This window comes from Siniperca chuatsi, linkage group LG8 (assembly GCF_020085105.1).
Source record: "Siniperca chuatsi isolate FFG_IHB_CAS linkage group LG8, ASM2008510v1, whole genome shotgun sequence".
Taxonomy (NCBI): domain Eukaryota; kingdom Metazoa; phylum Chordata; class Actinopteri; order Centrarchiformes; family Sinipercidae; genus Siniperca; species Siniperca chuatsi.
This window is the reverse complement of record NC_058049.1, coordinates 22901766-22920935: the sequence shown is the minus strand read 5'-3', so window position 1 is coordinate 22920935 and position 19170 is coordinate 22901766. Positions and strand designations below refer to the sequence as shown.

The 19170-nt window shown below is 41.3% G+C and overlaps 1 protein-coding gene across 1 annotated transcript in view; it reads right to left on the bottom strand.

Moving 5' to 3' along the window:
• gpc4 (glypican 4) overlaps positions 1–18817 on the bottom strand; it is a 32152-nt gene extending 13335 nt beyond the window's left edge. The window contains exon 1 of the mRNA XM_044204272.1: positions 17953–18817. Within this exon, the coding sequence (XP_044060207.1) occupies positions 17953–18109 (157 nt within the window). The 5' untranslated portion in view covers positions 18110–18817. The remainder of the gene's footprint in view (positions 1–17952) is intronic.
• Positions 18818–19170: the final 353 nt, after the last annotated feature.

Below are 19170 nucleotides of genomic sequence, written 5' to 3'. Positions count from 1 at the left end.
TTGCAGCTGCAATAATGTTTTGTTTTAAACGTGGCTGTTGGAATTCGAGAGAACACAGAGATCCTTTCACTGCATCCAGGCACCAACGACCTGTTTAGTTTTCCCCACCAGCTCGTGCTCACTGACTCGAGGTCTGTGTGCACGCACAGGTGACTGCTACTTGCAGGGCCTCCATGTCGTACATGTACTGGAGCTTTAATATTACCTGTAATGTTTTCCAGCATTTACTGAAAGACTCATTAAACATCCCAGACTCATTTAGCCTAAAAGAGATAATGCCAACTCTAGTTTTCACATGGTATGTGCAGTGACTCAGTTAATTTCTTCCCTGCTGTTTCTTTACTTTTACCATCCCTACTTTTACCATTTTCTTCTGAACAGTTGTTTTGTTAAGACATAAAATTTTTCTCCATAAAAAAATCCAAGCTACTTCTTCCAAGTGACAACAAAAGGCAGGAAAAAGTATGTCTAAAAACACGTTGCATCTAAGCTACAAGGCTTGTTATGCTATTTATTGGTGAATGGATATCTCGCCATGACAACCCGAGCCATGTGGATATGTTTTTCTGTGACATCTTGAGGTTGTTTTCATTCTTTTTGTGCATCAAATAGAAACGTCCATCAACTTCTATTAGAAAAACTGGACTTCACTTTGGTGACTTTTGTTATTTTACACATGTATACTTTTATATTCCCTAGATATGGGGGGAAAAAACTAAGTTTCTAGATTAAGTTTCATATAGCTTCCCGACTGAGGTGTGCTGGTAGAACTATTTAGCTAATCACGCTGCAAACAACACAGACCATCTTCGTTTTTGCCTCAGCACACTGGACATCCAACTGAAAAGCACAACATGTTTAGAAGTTCCCTGCATGTCTGAAATAGTAACTAAAATGTAAAAAAATAAATAAAAAAATTTAACTGCAGGGTCAGAAGTGACTCATAGCAATACAATCATCTAAACAGGGCACCAGAGGGAGGGATGCACCCTGGCGCCATAAACTGGACCCCTCTGTCTGGGATCAAGTCCAAATGAGCCTCAAGTTGCTCCTTCTCTCACAGTCCTCTCCCCAAACTCATCTCTCTTGCTCCAACCCTCACCCATTCCACCAGACCCCCTCCTATACACATATGCACATACACACACATACTCAGGCATAGTTGGCAGACCCTACCTAAACATATTCACACATCACATCACTGCTCAACACATGGCTCTTTGTACCAGCATGATTGGACATACAGGGAGCAGCACACACACACACACAGAACTAACTTTTAGGTGAAACAGCCACCCAGTCTCTCCTCCAGCAGGGCCCCCTGCTTGCCCACAGCACAGGCGTACAATCAAGAGGGCTATATCCACGTGGAAAATAGCCATAGTTACCAAAGTACACAAATAAAAGTGAGATGGTCAATATTTCACAGGAATGTCTGTACAAATGTCACATTGTTAGCGCAAAGGATTAAGTCTCTGAAAACTGAAGATTCTTAGCTAATGCATACTTTGTGAAAACATTTTGGCAGCCAATTTCTCAAACCACTGGGAGAAAAACGGCACTGCAGGAACACAAGAGAGTGAACAGTTAACAAGAACAGTCAGATCCTATAAAAATCAACATAATGCTGGACTTTGCGTGACATGTTTCAGCCTCACTATTTTACAATAAGCTTGGTCAGTCAATGCATCCGTCATTTCTCTACCATCACTGGCATAAACAATCTTGGTGTGATGGGTGAACTGGCTCTCAGTAGCATTATGGAGTTCCTTTTAGGGGCCTCTCACTCCTCCAGCTTCCCGAGTACTTTAAGATGTAATAATAGACTGAGACAGAACATTGTTCAACTATTGCTCAGAAGAGCAAAACTGCCATTTATGGTGGTAAAAACAAGAGAGCAGCATCTTGTAAACAAACATTTGACTGTGTGTCATGGTATTCATCAGCTCTCCACTGCTTCCCTGCCTTTCCTTTGTGGGGAGACCACCATCCCCTTTAAATGGCTCTTAAAACAAGTTACTTCCCTTTGACATTGTCCTGCCTCTCAAACTCTGTTCTCAGAGGAAGGATGGTGGGGGAGGTGAAAACGCCTCCTAGACAAAAACCAGATTAGACACCTCACCGCCCCCTCTGCCTGCCATCATGTGCCCCTGAACCAGACGGACCTCAGGGTGCCCCCCACCTCCGCCTCGACCGCCACCACCCTGCAGGCTTAACCAGCGAGGTCAGGGGTTAACAGCCACTCCTCTGAGAGAGGTCCTGTCCTCTGACCCCCCCCACCAACCAGCACATCCACCACACACAGTAACTCACCCCCCAAACCCCAATCACTCCAATAATAATACCACCAAAGGGACATACAAGCAATTAAGGGCCATAAAAGTCACAGACACGTGCAAAATATATAAATAGAAAACCGTAACACTCCTACACTCCAATCTGAAGTCATGAAAGTCCCTCAAGGATTATTTCTGTACCCTTCTGAACTCAGGACATCACTAAAACGGCTACCGTAACACATGTCACGAACCTTTCGCCGACGTCTGTCACTAATTGGAGCCTGGTGGTCTGCGACTGAACCAAACCTCCGAACTTTCACACAGACATCAACATTTGTAAATAATTAAATGATAAACTGTATGCTGCTCATAGTCTATGCACATTCTAATTCAATCCCAGTGGAATGCAGGTAATTTGAGACGTTGAATACTGGGGCAATTAAATTTCAAAACATGAAAAATGTGTGAACATATTCCAAGTTGACCTGATTGATCTTCAAAAGTCCAGCATATAAAATTCTGCCCCTAACATACTCAGTAGTGTGAAGTATGCAAAACAACACTTATGAATACAAAGGCTGACTATTAATTGGCATATTATGATCCCTGCTGTAACATGTAAAGGAGAGTGCTGCCAGTCTACTGAGCGTTACTCACACAGACTGTTGTAAATTTGCACGCCCTGCAGCCATAACATTCTCCTCCTGCTCCTCACCTCTGTCTAAGGTGTAATTATCCTGGGGGGTTAAAGGATTGGTGCCATTTGTTGGCTAACTTTCTGTTATGCACCCAATGCTATTATCACAGGAGCTGGAGCTGTGGTCTTTTGAGGGGTCCATGATGTTACTTCTTAAGAATGACATCTTATGAGTAATATTTTAGGCGTAATCATTTGTTAACTGTTTCAAAACAGGCAAAGTAAAGGGGCATGAGGTGAAGCCACAATTAAAAGGAGTGATTAAAAGGCTCCAAAACAGCTGCATATTTCATTTCCAAAATGATAGCAATTGCTTTCTAAGTCGTTCCCTTCTTAAATTCTTTCCAGTTACAGCATGCTGTCAAATCACCCCTTTCTTTATGTCTCTCTCTCTTTCATCTGTAAGGACTCTACAGTTGTGGTCTGTATCTGCATTTAAAAAAAACGAATTCCTTCAAATATTTCTCATTCATTCCAAAATGCCATTTATCCATTTTGGAAAAGCTTTTCCAATTAGTTTCTCAGTCAGTAATTCAATGTTTCAAACATTTCTGATAATTTGGTCCTCAATAAAGATATAACGAATCAGCAAAAGTCTCAAAATGCTTTGCTTTTATCAGCTTTCAGTAATAACTTTGGAAAGGCACCATTTTGTTCAAAAGTTGGATGTGTCATTTTGAAATTAAACCCACGCATCTATTCAAAACGATGGAATGAATGTTTTCAAGGCTCCATAATTGTGCAGGGTTTAGCAGGGGGATCTCCCACATGAGATCAGTCTAGTGCTATAAAAACTAAACGTGAAAAAGTCAAACTATGAGGCGAGGAACATGCAGTACCTGAGCCACCAGTGTCCAATTTTATACCACAAAGTTTTCACAGTACTGTTAGGAAAAGTACTCTGATACAATATGATATTTCCCCCCATATTACAAGAAATCCTTTAACTAGACCAGCTGACCAAGAGCTCAGTCATATTTACAACCTGGAGGAGTAGCTGCAGGGGGAGGGAAAGTTACTAACATCCACACGGTCATATCAGGCTGCTGCTTAGTACAACCGCAGACTCTTGCTCAAGGGCATCATGCCAGTAGTAGTTGGAGGGGGGAAAGTGCATCTTGTTCACGTTCCCTATTCAGATTTTCCTAGCTCTTTTTTCAGGAGTCAAACCAGTGATGTCCTAGACATCCTGACCATTACTTTACTATCATCAGTGCATAGGAACAGAGATACTAAGGGTCAACTTTTCAGATTTCTCAAGTAGAAATTAAACAACACAAAATGTTCTGCAAGGTCAAAAAAGACCATTAAAAGTTATACTACATTGTGCGGAATTTCACAATGAAAAGTGAGCTGAAGATCTCTGTGTCCCTATTAAGCTCTCAGATAACCAAACCATGTTAAGGAAAGCAAAACCTCTGTTACATTCAAAAACAGAAAGAACTATTTAAATTGCCAAGATAAATGTAACACGTCTACGTATTAACATTTATATCTAAAACACTAATATCCTGCGTACATGGGTGTACTCTGAGCTATGGCAGAATCACTGCAAAAGGAGAAAATGTTCAACAACATTAGGCTGTAAGCGGAAACCATTATTAGAGACTCGGCTGTTCATATGGAGATAATCAGGGCAGGGTGATACTTCCACCTACTCTGTTTCTACACTTCACCCTCTAACAAAAATAGAGTAATGACAAGTTTAAAGCAGTTTCGGCCAAACCAATAATGCTTTTCAGCTCTCAGTTCATTAAGAAAGTTAAAAAGGGCCTGAAATCTGTTGGCAGGGGACTTCTGAATCTGACTGAAGTGCTTTAACAAAATGGTGGGTAGCAATGCCAAACCTTGTCCATTTCTTTGCTTTAATGTGTTTCACTTGACTGCTGCTTGGTGTCTCCAAGCATAACTGAACTTATAAGCTGCAGGACAGATAGTATAGTTGAAGTTGTTATAATGAATGTTTAAAGGGGCTTTATTAACACGTGTCATGAAGGATATTTAGATCTTGAAGACCTACAGAGGAAACCCAAGGTAATGAACATCACTTTTCAGTATCTTCAAGGTATTCATGTTGGTTAAGCTTCAGGAGATCTCGGCGTTTGGTCAGATAAATTGCTCTCTATATCAGAGATGCTAGGTGCTACATTCACCTGGACGTCTGCAGTATCTTCTACAACACGTACTGTAGATGCGGTCCCTCACTGGGAGTGGCACACAGTTTGTAGCGAGAAGCTCCAGCTGACCCATGACTCAGACATTATGCTACTCTCATAACTAGCCTATAGTCTGTAAAGGATGTAACTGAAGTGGGCAATGGCTTTAAACATTTAAAGTTACGTAGTAAAATCTTTTACAGGAATCGTTTGAAATTGCAACCTGAACATCTGCAAGTTTGCCTCAATAAAACATAAGAGTCTGCCTCAGTTTGCTCTAGTGCTGCCATTTGGAGTCATCATTCATGCTGTATTTGTATATTTTCTAGTTCTGAAATTGTTGGTTGTGATTTGGAGCCCATATATTTTTTTCTTTGCTGTATTCTATTGCTGCTGCAACAGCATAGTTTCCCCCATGAGGATCGCCATATTCATATAATGCAGATTTACATATAAAAACAAGAAGAGTACATGTAAGCATTGTAGTTTAATGGATTATGGACATTATGCATAATAGTATAGTGATAGAGAGAAACTGAGTACCATAAAATAAAGGCAAACAGCAGATCAGTCAAATGGGGTATGATTTAATATATACTGTTTATAAAATACCCAGATTGTAGTGTATATATTATTTATTGGTTCTGTTCATACTGTACATAACTGACATATGAATGCTATCATTTTTATTCTTGTGCATATTTATTCTTCATTTTGTACTTATCAGTTAAATTCCTGTCTTATTAGCACGGCAATGTTGCTTTATTGTTCATTGTGTACATTCATTCATCTTTGTATATATCTATATGCACTACTGTACAATGTTTGTGTTAGATGCTAAATTGCATTTTGTTGTACAGGTACGTACTGTGTGCAAAGTTGAATCTATCTTAAATCTAAACTAAAAAAGAGGTGACTTAAACGGCATATGACTTTACCTCAAACTATAGCATGTAGTATTTATCATGTAGCTTTGATGCAGTAGTTTGTCACTCGGCATGCAGTCAGCTGACCAGAAAGCAGCCATCCCTCACATGAGTCACGGAACAAATGTTGATTCGGACCATGATTCAGCGTCAGAAGTGTTAGAGGTTAATGCAAAAGAACAATCATATAGACCATCAGTAACATCGATAAATAACAGGATCTACTACTGGGAGGAAGCCTCTCAGTAGTGGTGAGCTCAGGAAACGCTCGCACCGCTTGTGACATCAGAGATTTACTCCACTTAGAACAATGCTCACCATCCATTTATGAGGCAGGAAGTTTTGGTTTAGCGGAGTACTCTCTGGAGTGAAAATTTTCAGCTATGCAGCCAGCCACAGAGCTTTGGATAATGTCTGTGTAAAATGATGTTTCCTTAAATAAATCAGGAATTAAAATCTCTTCCACAACACAGCTGTCAAAACACCAAACTGCCAAAATTTGCTTGTCACATGGCATGACTATGATGAGAAAGAAAGGCATGTCAGCACGAGGCACAGCAGAACTCATTACAATCTCCATGTCTCATCAACTGCTTTTTTCACTGCCATAGAAAAAAAAAACTCTAGACTAAAAACATTTCTCATTCAGAGTGAGAAATTGTCACATTAAAATGTTTATCCATGCTAAATCTTCCACATTTTGTCCAACATGTGAATTATTTTCTAAAAAGGCACAGGATCTCACAAACAAAGCACACTTTGGGATCCATAAATCTGAGCCCTCTGCCACCAGAGTCCAGTTCTGATTACTAAACCAGTCGGGGCCTCTGGCCAATTAAAACTCTCCATTTGTGAACATTCCAAAACGCTGTCATCCATGAACATTTACCCAGAAGCCCCTGGGGAGATTCCACAACATTGCCCTGGCCTCTCGCTCGGTCCGTTTCCCTCTCCCGTCCCAGCCCTGCATCTCCGGCTTTGTCTCCCTACACAAAAGCTCCCTGCCTACACCACTTCCCAGGTCACTGCTTTGTCAGGGTTTCAACTCACTCCTGCACTTCCGCAAGAACATTTAACAAGTCAGAAACCAAATTTCAACCACTGGGGCTGTTCTCAAAAGTTCACCTGCTGCACAATTTATATGAAATATCTTGTGGTCAAAAAAAATCTGGAGGACTGCGTTTGACTCTGACCTCTGCAACAGTGTGAGGTAAATATAGCTTCTGATTACAGATTGTGTATGTGGCATGAAATGAATTCCATAGTCTTTTGATAGCAGGGTGGAAATTGGTGATTTAACTGCGCTGGGCAAGGTTCAGGTGTTAGCCAAAAAAACAACAACAAAGAACTACATCTCACCACCTAGAATATGAAGGCAAACACACTACATATTCTGTAGAGAATATTTTTCAAGATATATCAGAGTTAAAGAGTGACAGTTCAAAAGAGAAAACAGGACATTAGATCAGAGAAAGAGACCAAAAGGGGGGGGGGGAGTGCAAACGTTACAAGAACTTGGAGGTCATTTATCCTGACAAGTTAATCTGCTTTCTGTGTTAACTAGTCAAAAATGCCTTAAACTACAGTGGACAATCTTAGCACAGTCAAACATGGTTTTCTTACTTGACTGTAAATATTTGGCCCAAAATGAGCAATGAGGTCTGCAAGAGGTCAAGAAATACAAACGTAGCAGCTAAGAAATTAGATCATAAAAATTAAAGGTCAAACTCTCAACACTTGTGCAAGTTCTGCCTCTAACTATGAGGAAGCTGGAGGCCACGATTCATGTTAACACAGTTCTGGGGAATTCATACTTCAAACAGAAATGGTTTGTTTCGGGATGAGATTGAATTTGGGCCACTTTCATAGCGTGCACCACACAAACTTTCTGCAACTTGTTTGACTTCCTTCTGGTAAATACAACAACCACTGGTGATTGGCTTGACTGCCATTCAGACATTCAGACCTGAGCAAGCCTCACCATTTAGCCTGGTGGTTTTAAAAACGAGTGCCTATGTAAAAAAAACAACACTAAAAATACTTATACAACATATAAAATCAAGTAACTTTCCTTCCTACCATCATTCTACTGGGAATCCTTTTTTAAACAACTGCACTCTCTATCAGAAGGAGCTGGAGACAATGATTCACGTTAACAACCGGTCTAATCTTTCACCCCTTCCACATCTTTCTTTCAGGTTATGTGTCTTTTGATGAGCCGCAGAGTTGCAGTGTTTGATCTAGTGCTTTTACTACAGATTCCACCTTGACGCTTTAGCCTGGTCTGTGTGCGTGTGTGTGTGTGAGCAAGCAAGGAAATGTGAGTGAGTGAAAGAGAGAGCGAGACTGTGCTATGTTTAAGATTTGCAGAGACAGGCAGAGGTTTTGCAGACAAATGGACAAGTTACAGCACAGCGTGATTATCACAAGGGAAGAGAAAGGAGGAGAAAAAAAGAGGCACAAAAGACCTTCCTGGCTTGTCCCTCTACACCAGCCCTCCGTCTTTCCACTGACTCATGGCACACAAATGAAAACAGACTTTAAAGGAGAAGATGAAAAACACTTTACTTTAAGGCCAAGTGCTTTACCATGGGACGCTGTGCAAACACTGTTGTGCTGTCAGAGAAATGGACTACTGTTGAGTTTACAAATAGGTCTTCTTTAAGATGTGCTTCACACACTGCTCGAGACCCACGCACTAGACTATCTAAGGAGGCTTTACACTTAAAAGCAGTCTTTGTGGCTTGGTCATATGCATTTGCATGTGCAAATTTCACATAACAAGTCACAGCACCCTTCCCTCCAACTCCACATAAAAAGAATTCAAAAAATCCAACTTTGTTGAAACATATGAGAGCTTTTAAAAGACTTGAGGCACAAATGATACATTTCATCATTGCCAGTAAAAGCCAGCAAACCCCTCCTAAGGACAGGGAGCTCTTTGACACTGTTTATAACAGACATCCAAAAGCAGCTGAAGTCCACCAGATGTTGAGGCAGGACGGGGCCGGCGAAGCCCCCCAGGCAGAATGAGGTCAGGACTGTCAGGTATAAGATCAGGTTTCTGGAAGCTCACAGCTACAAAAGGGCAACAGAGATTCTGATATACCTGTTGGGCCTTACGAAACTGGACACCAGCAGAGGCTGTGGGAAGAGAACCACTCATCGCCAACTGTCAAAGGGACTAGAAAGTCTAAGCCTAACGGTACAACGGTTAAATGGGCCTCAGTCATGGATGGCTCAGTCCGTTCCTGATGATATGTAATGAATGTGTCAATAAATCAACGCTACTTGACATTCCGATGATGTACAATATTTCAACCCCTGGCGAGTTGACTCGCATTCCCACATAACGACTAATTTTTCTGCCAGCAAAAACCACCCTCAAAACACACACTAACCAAATGATTTGCAGCTTTGGAGCCATCGTTTAACAAAGTATTTGATCCTTTCATGTGTGTTTTTTCCCTCCCTCGCTTATCGGCCCTTTGCCAGCAGGACGTCTGCCATTGTTTTCTTCATGTTTTAAATTTGTGTTTTGATGACCCGCTTTTAACACATGGCATCAACTCGTCAGTCAAATTCACAGAGCTATGTGAAGCAGCCAAAGACCTGCCTATTGCTTTTTTGTTTGACAGAAGAAAGGACTTTTGAAAAGCAAAGAAGAAAAACCAGGGGTTTTGATCTCAAACAATGTAATTTATATGAAAATAAATCCAAGAGCGAGCAGCACACAGAGGGATTAGGTAAATATTAGGAAACCTATTAAGCTAACTGCAGTTTGGAAAAGTGAGCTAAGTGTGAGTGACTGCCTCGTCAGTGGGAGTCTTGATGTAGGCCTTGGGAGTAATTAGCAGGGATTACAGCTCTTCTGGCCTGCACCCAGCACTGGGGTTTCAGCCCAAACACCCAGGCAAGTCCCTGGCTTTGCTCCCTAACCGCTCTCCCTAACCACACGGACCTCTGGCGAGTCACACAAATCTTAATGATGATCATGATTATCAACACGGACATCAAGTCCACTGCGGCTTCGTAGGAAATCAATTAACCTTGGTTGAGTTACACCTACATCATAACCACACTCCCCCACCGACAGCTACGCGGTCAGATGACTTCAGTGAGTGAGTGGAGCCTCGTTGTGTCAGACGAAGGGGTTCACACTCCACCCCTGTAGTTTGGGATCAGAGCCCGTGGCCCTTCGCCACACTCCTCACAGCTAGCTGAGTGACACCAGTGACGAGGTGATCCACACAAAAGAGACGCACAGTTGCTCAAATATCAGAGGAACAAAAAATTAAAACCACCAAGCATCAACTGCACAAAAGGACTTCAGCAGCCAGAGGAGCTTTACGATGGAGCGGGGGTGGATGGGAGATGGGGAATATTTTGGTGATGTTTAGTCTCGTCATAGGAAGCGTACAAGTAGCTGTGATAAAACAACTCACTGATATACTGAACAGGGATGCACTGATCTGATATTGGGCCCATACTGGTCTAAAATGCTTAACTAGACACAGACAACAACTAATTGTGTAGGTGAGTCAAACAAATTTGAAATATTTTCATCTTATACAAAGTTATAGTGTACTCAAATATTCTACTGTACTTGGTATCGGAGGTGAAAAGGTGTAATTGGTGCCTCCTTAACAGTACCTCCTTTAGAACTGATAAAGCCATGAGGAGATGTCTGTTAATAAGAGACAGTCTAGTTTTGGCATGTGCATCATCTAAAAGAAAATGACAAAGGTAAAAAGCAGACACTAGACAAGAGAGGTAGATGGGCAGAATGAAGCAGGGCAGCAAAATACCAGTAAACCACTATTGATGGTGAAAAAGAGAGGAAATCACTCAGGGATGAGGAAGAAAGGAAAGATTAGGAATGAAACAAAACCTCCCAGAGGAGCTGCTAAAGAGCAAGCAGGGGGAGAAGAAAATGAACTGATATGTCAGTTGGGACAGAGGGGGGAGGAAAGAGACGGCTGAGTTTAACAGCATGCAAACAGGACGTGTTAACAAGGAGTTTCAGGGGGTCGCTCTCCTCAACTCAAAGTATGGAAAACCACAAAGCCAGATCTGGATTTCTCACTGTTTGCATCAGACAAGGACCCACACAGATCCACCAAATGATATAGTCATGTTGAACTGTGGCCACTCATGCCAAAAGTACTGTGAGGCCCTTTGGTTAAAACCTGTGTTAAAACCTTGTATTGTGTTAGACAGACACGTGTGCTCACAGGGTTTCCTAAGAGAAGCAGGCTGCATTTATATGCTTGTATTATGACTGAGCGATGATGAGTCACAGTGCATGTATGCCTCTAGTTACCTCCCCAGATTCCCTAAGCCTGTGTCACACACACACACACACACACACACTCGTTCCCTGGCTCCTGCCTGGCCCACCATTTCCCCTGGATATTCAGTTCGACTCGCCCTGGTACAAAACTCTTTCCTGTCAGTCAAACCCCCCTCTCTTTCTCTGTATGCCTCAGTCAGTCCCTCCAGCACTCTCTTTGTTGCCGTGTGTTCCCAGCTCCGGGGCTGTGCGGGTCTTGGTGGTCCAGTGTGGAATGTGGTGAGGAGGGGGAGGCAGGCCAGCCTAAATGGGGGTGCTCAATTGTTCCCACACACAGCATCCACCCCCCACTGATCTGTCGCTCACTTGGCCATTGGGGGGGGCGCAAAGCAGGATGCACAGAGATGGAATTACGGACGCTCAGTCGACACACTGCAATTGAATTTATGCTACACTTAGAGCATACTAAATGAGTGTAAGAGGGAAACTTAAGATTCCACAGTCCTACATGTTTAAGAGGACGGCTACCCAAACACCAAACCAGGTCTAGAATGACATGCAACAACAAACCCAGGTAGTTTAATACCATTCTTGAACTTCTTCCATTTGATAACTTTGATAAGTTGATTTGTTTTGGAGCAATGGTAAAGCAGCTGTTGCTGGCAGAGCAGAATGGCACACCACGAGAGCCCCTGATCTCAGAGCTGCCGCACTGTGATCGCAGGAAGCTGATAAGAGTGGCGAGATACCACAGAGCTGGCAGGCACGTGTAGCCACCCTCCCCTCCTCCATCTGAACACTGCAAGTCGCAGCCAGGCTCCCTCCGGGTTCACAAGACCTCAACCTCATGATACCTAAACTCAATTAAACTGAAGGCTCGCCAAACAGTTAGGGAGGGGATGTCACATATACAGGGCAGAGAGCAACAGGAACCATCACATTATCACTGCGTTTAACTGGTCTCCAAGGATACCACCAAGGAGGAAAAACCCCAGCCAATGTATTTACTGATCAGCCTTCCTGGAAGACTATAACTTGCCAAATAAATCACAATACATATATACTGCCTTTAAAATTTAAAATATTGAGTGCATCATTGTCCAGGAGCCCTGCCCTTACATCCTCATGTAACCTGATACAGGCAAACAAAAGCTGAGGTAAGCAATGAAGGCTGAGATGATTGTGTTTTGCTATTTTAGATTGTACTAATAATATTGGCATGTCAAAACGCAGAAAAAACACGCTTTAATTTTAACACCCTTTTTCAAAAAAAAAAAAAAAAAAAAAAAAAAAAAAAGAGGCATATAAAGCCAAGTGCAAAGAAGTGCTTAAACGGTTTCAAACCAAGAAGCTGCAAAAGTCTATCCCATCGCTCAGGAATGTTATCAGAGATTACTGTGCATGCTTTGGCTTTAATGCAGGGTGTTTATTTGATCTCAACCCACACACATTTTCTTCATTTTCTCTTCAAATCAATCACTGATATTAATGTTTGTGCATCTTATTCCTCTTAGGACAAAATGATGACGTGCTAAGAATAACTTTTTAGTTAGACTCAAAGCAACCACACAGCAATTATTATGACTCTTTTCATTTGACTTAGTTTTAAAGTAAGATTGTGTTCAAATATTTATTATTCAGTATGAAGCTGCAATAGTATTTTAGGCTGGTTAAACCGCTAGGTAATACTAGGCTAGCTCTTCCTCTTACCACTGATTAATTTGCTACTACTGTAGTGGTTTTAAATGTTTTTTCATGCATTCAAAGTCTCACCTAAATCTAACTTTAAGTGTAGTTTTGATGCACTATCAGTAATTCCTTATTACTATCATGAATCAGGCTTGCATGTGTGAATTTACCGTTGGTTGTAACCACACCTATGGGTGGGACTAAGACAATTTCTTGAATGACACACCTGAATCTGTTTGATCCCTCTTTACCTGGCGAAAAACCAGTTTGGGCTCAAATCGTTGTTCTTTTTTCATGTACTAATTAAGAACAAGAGGAGCATTTAACAGTGTTGTGTCTTTTGAGAGATATAGCCCACAGTTACAATTTTGGGTCTTGGAAGTCAAATACATGTGTGTTTCTACACGGTTTTATTGAATCTCCCATTGAAAAAAAAACTCCTATTAACCAGCCCACCTTTCAAATCAATTGGGGATCTACAGTATGTTGTAAGTACACAGTAAGAAACAAAGTACAACTGCTAGCCAAATACGCTGCCTTTTCAATAAAAAAAGTCCACTTCTTAAATAACTTAAAATATTCAACACTATCTAGTATTTCTTTGATCCTTTGTCCCATACATAATATGCCTTCAAGAAAGATTCTCTTACGTAATATGGCCTGTTTACAAAGATAGATCTCAACATCTCGACATGTGACTACACAAGGACCCTCTGATATCTATGAGCAATATCTTAAGAAAAGGCTTAAAAGCCATTACTGTTTTCTAGGAATCCATCACTTTAAAATTGATTGTTAATATGTGAATCAGTATCAGCTACAACAAAGTACTTGCTATCTGCACATTAGTAGTTGCTTTGATGTACAACTTTCCAATAATAAAAAGGGCAGGTTTTGGACTCCTGACCTCTCAGAGTGCAAGAACAGGAGGGAGCAGGGTGTGTAAAACGTACATTAGGGTAAATAATCACAGAAGTATACGCACTAATGATAAAGCCTTACAATTGTGTTTCTGCAAGCTGCTTTGGATCTTTTTATGAGAATTTTCTATTTGGCGATGCAATAACTATTGCAGAGACGGTTATTCTGTGATTTTCGACAACCAATTTTTGAAATGACTGGAAATTAAACTTCATCACTAAGTGCAGCACTGAAGTGATTCTTAATGATAAAACTTGCAAAGTGTTTCACATAAGCCAAAAGGGGCCGTTTAAGTTTTATGGGTCTGACCTTGAGAGGCAAGTAAGACACTTGGCTGGTAGTTTATTAGTTAATTATTACAGGTGTTAAAATACCACGCCACCGTTCTATAGAGTAGAGCCACTCAAATATTGGTCTTTGAGCTATAAAAGCTCCCGCAGACTGTGTGCCCCCCAGTTTCCTGCTCTTATCTTATCTGCTGAATGTCATTGCAATAACACAACCTGTTATTTCCCAAACCGTAATGATGCAGGGCATGCAGCCACCGGCAAAGGGGGAAGGAGCTCTCACAATGTGAGACTGCAGAATGTCTTGAGCTTACCGAGAGGCCAGCGCACTAAGGTCATGCACGCTTTGAGTTTCAGTCATAATGCACTGAACTGATTATGAGCAGAAGATATTCCTTGTGCTAAAGGGAGGGAAAACAACCCTCTTCTCTTTGATCTCTGCCATTGTCCCATACCTGAAGTATGACATCAGGCCTGACTGCCAGAGTAAACCAAAACAGATTTCGCTTGAAGAGCTGCAAAAGGGGAAGCGTCAAGTCCTGCAATGAGTAGCCTTTAACATGGCAAATGCCAATCTGGTCAGTGTTAACTGCTCTGCTTTCTGGCTGAGCTTGAAGAGCTGGTCCATGTTGCAACTGTGCAACAGCACTTAGCACATACCTTTTAACATGTTTCACAGTATCAAATAGAACTGTTAAGAAAAATAAACACTATCTACTGTTAGCAGATAGGTTCAGACAGTAAAACCACCATTACATTCTGTATGATTACTGACATTATTTATCTGTCATCATTAGTACTGTGAGCATCATTTATTTCCCCATTTAAGTGAGGTATTTCAACCACAGGCCCTAAACAAATCATCATCCAGCAGACAAGAAACTTGGATATGAGGTCATGAACTGCTTCCACGTGAGTGGTAAAAGATTGATACCATGGGATCAACAAGGAATTTACCAAATGAGCCTGATGTTCCTCTGTATCACATAATTCTGTCTATGCCAAAGTAATCAGGGTTTCCATTTTAGTTTTACATTAAAACATCTTTATTGAATCTCAAGTCTGGCTTCAGCTGAGCCTGTCTGTAATTTGAATGGTAACAAACAAACATTCTTATCTCCACGCCGCCAACAACAAGAACACAAGATGTTTGTGGTTGTAATAGGCAAGTTTTGAATCCTGTGTCTCCAATAAGACTCATTTTCCACCAATCTGATTTATGATGCATGTATCAAAGGAGGTAAACATTTCAAAAACTACTTCTGTGACAACTGGCAAAGATACTGTATAATTTTCAAAGTATGTCTTCTCTACAACATATGGCTGCAAAATTATGGTTAAAGTAAAAAAAATCCCATTATTTTGGTAGAAATATTCAGATCACAACCACTGGGAACAAAATTATTTTACTGCAACTTTTGCATCATATGACTGTTTCAACTTTTACAGATGTTATAAGTGAAGCAACCTTTTCCGATGAACTGCTTCTTTGATTATTAACTGTTGAAACTAAAATTGTGATCTACATATGCAGGTAATTAATGGTCTAACCCTTCTGTAACCTCACATCCATTTCAATTTAAACACAGATTGTGTTATGGTAAGGAGAGAATTAATGTTTGGAGTTTGACCCATTACAAAGTGTAGACGTGAAGCTCTGACAAACATGACTAAAGTTCAACCAGACTGCACATCTGGAGCCTTTTCTCCCCAGCAACAGGAAACATTTCAAGAGCACCGGGCTTCTGTATCTGCTTTTTGCTTTCTGGAGACCCCCAACTCTCTTTAATGACAGTAGACCTTGTTGCTTTCTATGGATCAATTATCTCAGTCTCTTTCAATGACAAAGAGCTGCCCATTGAGGTCGGCCCTGCCTAAGGCCCAGATATACAACAGGAATCTATTGTAAAGGAAAAGGCACGTGTGCATAGCACGCAAACTTGCACAATAAAACTGCCTTCATTCAGATCCTTCTTTCAAAACCCAGAGATGCAAGACAATTAAATCCGACCAATGCAGACATGTTGGGGTACTCTCAATTACATTTTGCATCACAAAGACATACAGGCAGAAAACAAAAAGGGCCTATAGACTTGTGTGAAATGCAGGAAAAAAATAAGTTCTTGGCCTACTTGACAGTTACGTTCAACTCACATTTTAATGAGCCGTTGTGGCCTCAACAGAAAAAGAGTCTGAACATCCTCTTACTATGCAAAGTAAACTCAAAGGACTTAAAGGAGTACAATAAAGAGGACACATACAAATTGGTCACCCTTGTCAGATTAAATAATGCTGTGAACATGTCGCCAGAATTGAACAGTTGGGCCCTGAAAACTTTAAGGTGTGAAAATGTGGAGAAAAGAGAAAAGCTAATTATTAAGTGAGATAAACGCATTAGGAAATGACTTTTAAAAAAAGGAGGAACAATGACAGCGGCCATGCGTGGATGACCTACTATCATTTTAAACAAGAACATCATTGCTGGAGCCACTGCAAAGCTGGCAACCAAACCAGACTGAATTTAGGGATTTGAATATATGTGTGTATATTAATTTTAACCACCATACAAATTAAAAAGGAAATGAGAGAAGGGAGGGATTTAAAGTATGCAGGGCACAGTGGAATTTCAAACCCCAACCCCCTTCCCCTGCTCCCCTCAAGCCTACACTGTAAAAGCCCCCCTACGTAAGTTTCCATTACTTGGGTTTAACTCATGATTAGCTAAATTGATTTGCCTTCTCACCTCTGCCTGACTATTAACATAGCAGTTCCTATTTATTACCAAGCAGTCTTCTTTGGTGCACAACACCCTGCACCCTTGAGGCAGATGTAGAAGTACAACATGTGCCCACACAGAAAATGTTAAAACCACAAAGTCAGACTAACCCGGTGAGAGAGGAAAAAAAAAATCCATAAGCCTTGTTCGCATTGCACAGGAGTGTTTACTAAATCACTGCAGGCTGCCTGCACTTCACAGCCATAGGAGCCTCTACTAAGGAAGCCTGGAAATAAACACAGGCCTGGCTTCTTTCAGTGGGGAGCAGAGCTTGTGTGTTGATTATACCTCTTTATTGTTATGAATTACCTACAAGTATTTCCTAAATGAGGACTATATTTACCCACTGGAGTAGTGAAGTGTTGGCAGCCGCATATTTGCCAGAAGAATTCATCCCCAAATGTTTCACGGCTACTTTCTCCAAACAATGACAAAGTACTGTAACTTTTAATACATGAAAAAGCACCATGTCTGTATGATTAACCATGTTTCCATATAGATTTTGACAGGAGGCACAAAATGTCCATTTACAAGAGTGACAGTTTAACTGTTTGTTGTAGGGCCTCCCATACTTTTTCATGTCAGTAACTCCTAAACTTTACCACATTTGAGAAGATTTTATATTTAAGAAAAACATCTGGAAAACGTTTTAAAGTGAGTTATGACTTAGACTAGCTGACTGTCTCCGCTGTGTTGGAGAAGCTAACAATGGGACAGCAAAAACCTGAGAGCACATTCTACTGACCTTTACCCAGTCCCACATTATGCTAACTTTGCTAGCTTAAAAAGTTCTCATTAGCCTCAGGACCACAGGGAGACCTCTCCACGACCCATGGGGGGTCCCCGGCCCCCCCCTTTGGGAACCACTGCTCTGGACTACGATATTTGAGGTTAAAACAGGCCTAGAAGACAAAATATAAAAACTCACCGTTGACTCCTTTGTTGGGAACATCGTTGACGTTGAAGCCTTTGGAGCTGTAAGCAGCGCGAACTTCGTTGCAGTTTTTCGACTTTTGCTCCGCAGTCCCCGACACAGACAACACAACCAGCGTGCAAACTACACACAGCACCAACAGCGTCTTCATTTTGTGTCAGTTAAAAACAAGAAACTACGAAGTTACCAGCACAAAGAGCAAAGAAAAAAATATATATAATCGCTCAGGTGTGTGTAGGCTAGGACAAAGTTTCAGCGACTCCCACGCTGAGTTTCCTCATGGAGACGCGCTGATTTCTTCAGCTCAACAGATACTTCATTCACAGCAGCTCTGAGGCAACCTCTGAAACAACTTTGAGGGAGAAAAAAAACACCGAAAGTAGCCTTGAACACTGCACAAACGTCGTCCGTTTAAAAGCTCGGATATGTGTGCTAAACGTCGAGTTCCAACACGAAGAAGCGACAAAAACTGTTTTAAAACATGTAAAAACTTTTTTTCAACTGCAGGCAAGAATCTCTGAATCGCACTGCTGCTTCACAGCTTCGACGAAAGTATAAACCACGGGAGGAGAGTAGACGGTACAAAGTTGCCGAAAAGGTGTTTTTCTTCTTTCTTTCTTCCTTTCTTTTCTTGCTTTCTTTCCAAACTTGAGGAGGCCGTGGTTTCTGTAGGACAGGACACTGGACTGTATGCTATTCGTACCGGGATCCAGATGCGAGCAGAAAACCCTAGTGGACACCCAGGAATGAGCGCAAGTTCCGGGGACAAAGACCTGGAAAATAGGAACACCAGGGGTGGAGCATGGAGCAGGGACTTCAAACCTTGGATCTTCCTCTTTCTAAAATGTCTAGACTAGTGGTAACCAGTCTTGACAATCAGGACTGGAGCTGAGGGTGGAGCTACACTGTGGCATAACATGAACACTTATTATTGGTGCACATGACATCAGGAAAGGAAACACTAGATAACCAAAAGTCCTCAAAATCACAAATGTCTTTCATTGCAGACCCCCATTTGACCCGGGTTTGAGGGGGCTTTCTTATCTGTTTTTACTGTCAGTGTGGAGATAACAGCAGAGATAAAAAATCCTTTGAACTAAACAGACTTCCCTCATGTTTCTCTCACTGCCCTAACTTAAAATAAGTGAAATAATTAGTGAAGATAAAGCGTTTTCTCTTGTTTTGCTGTGGACCCCTTGGAAACACCGCATG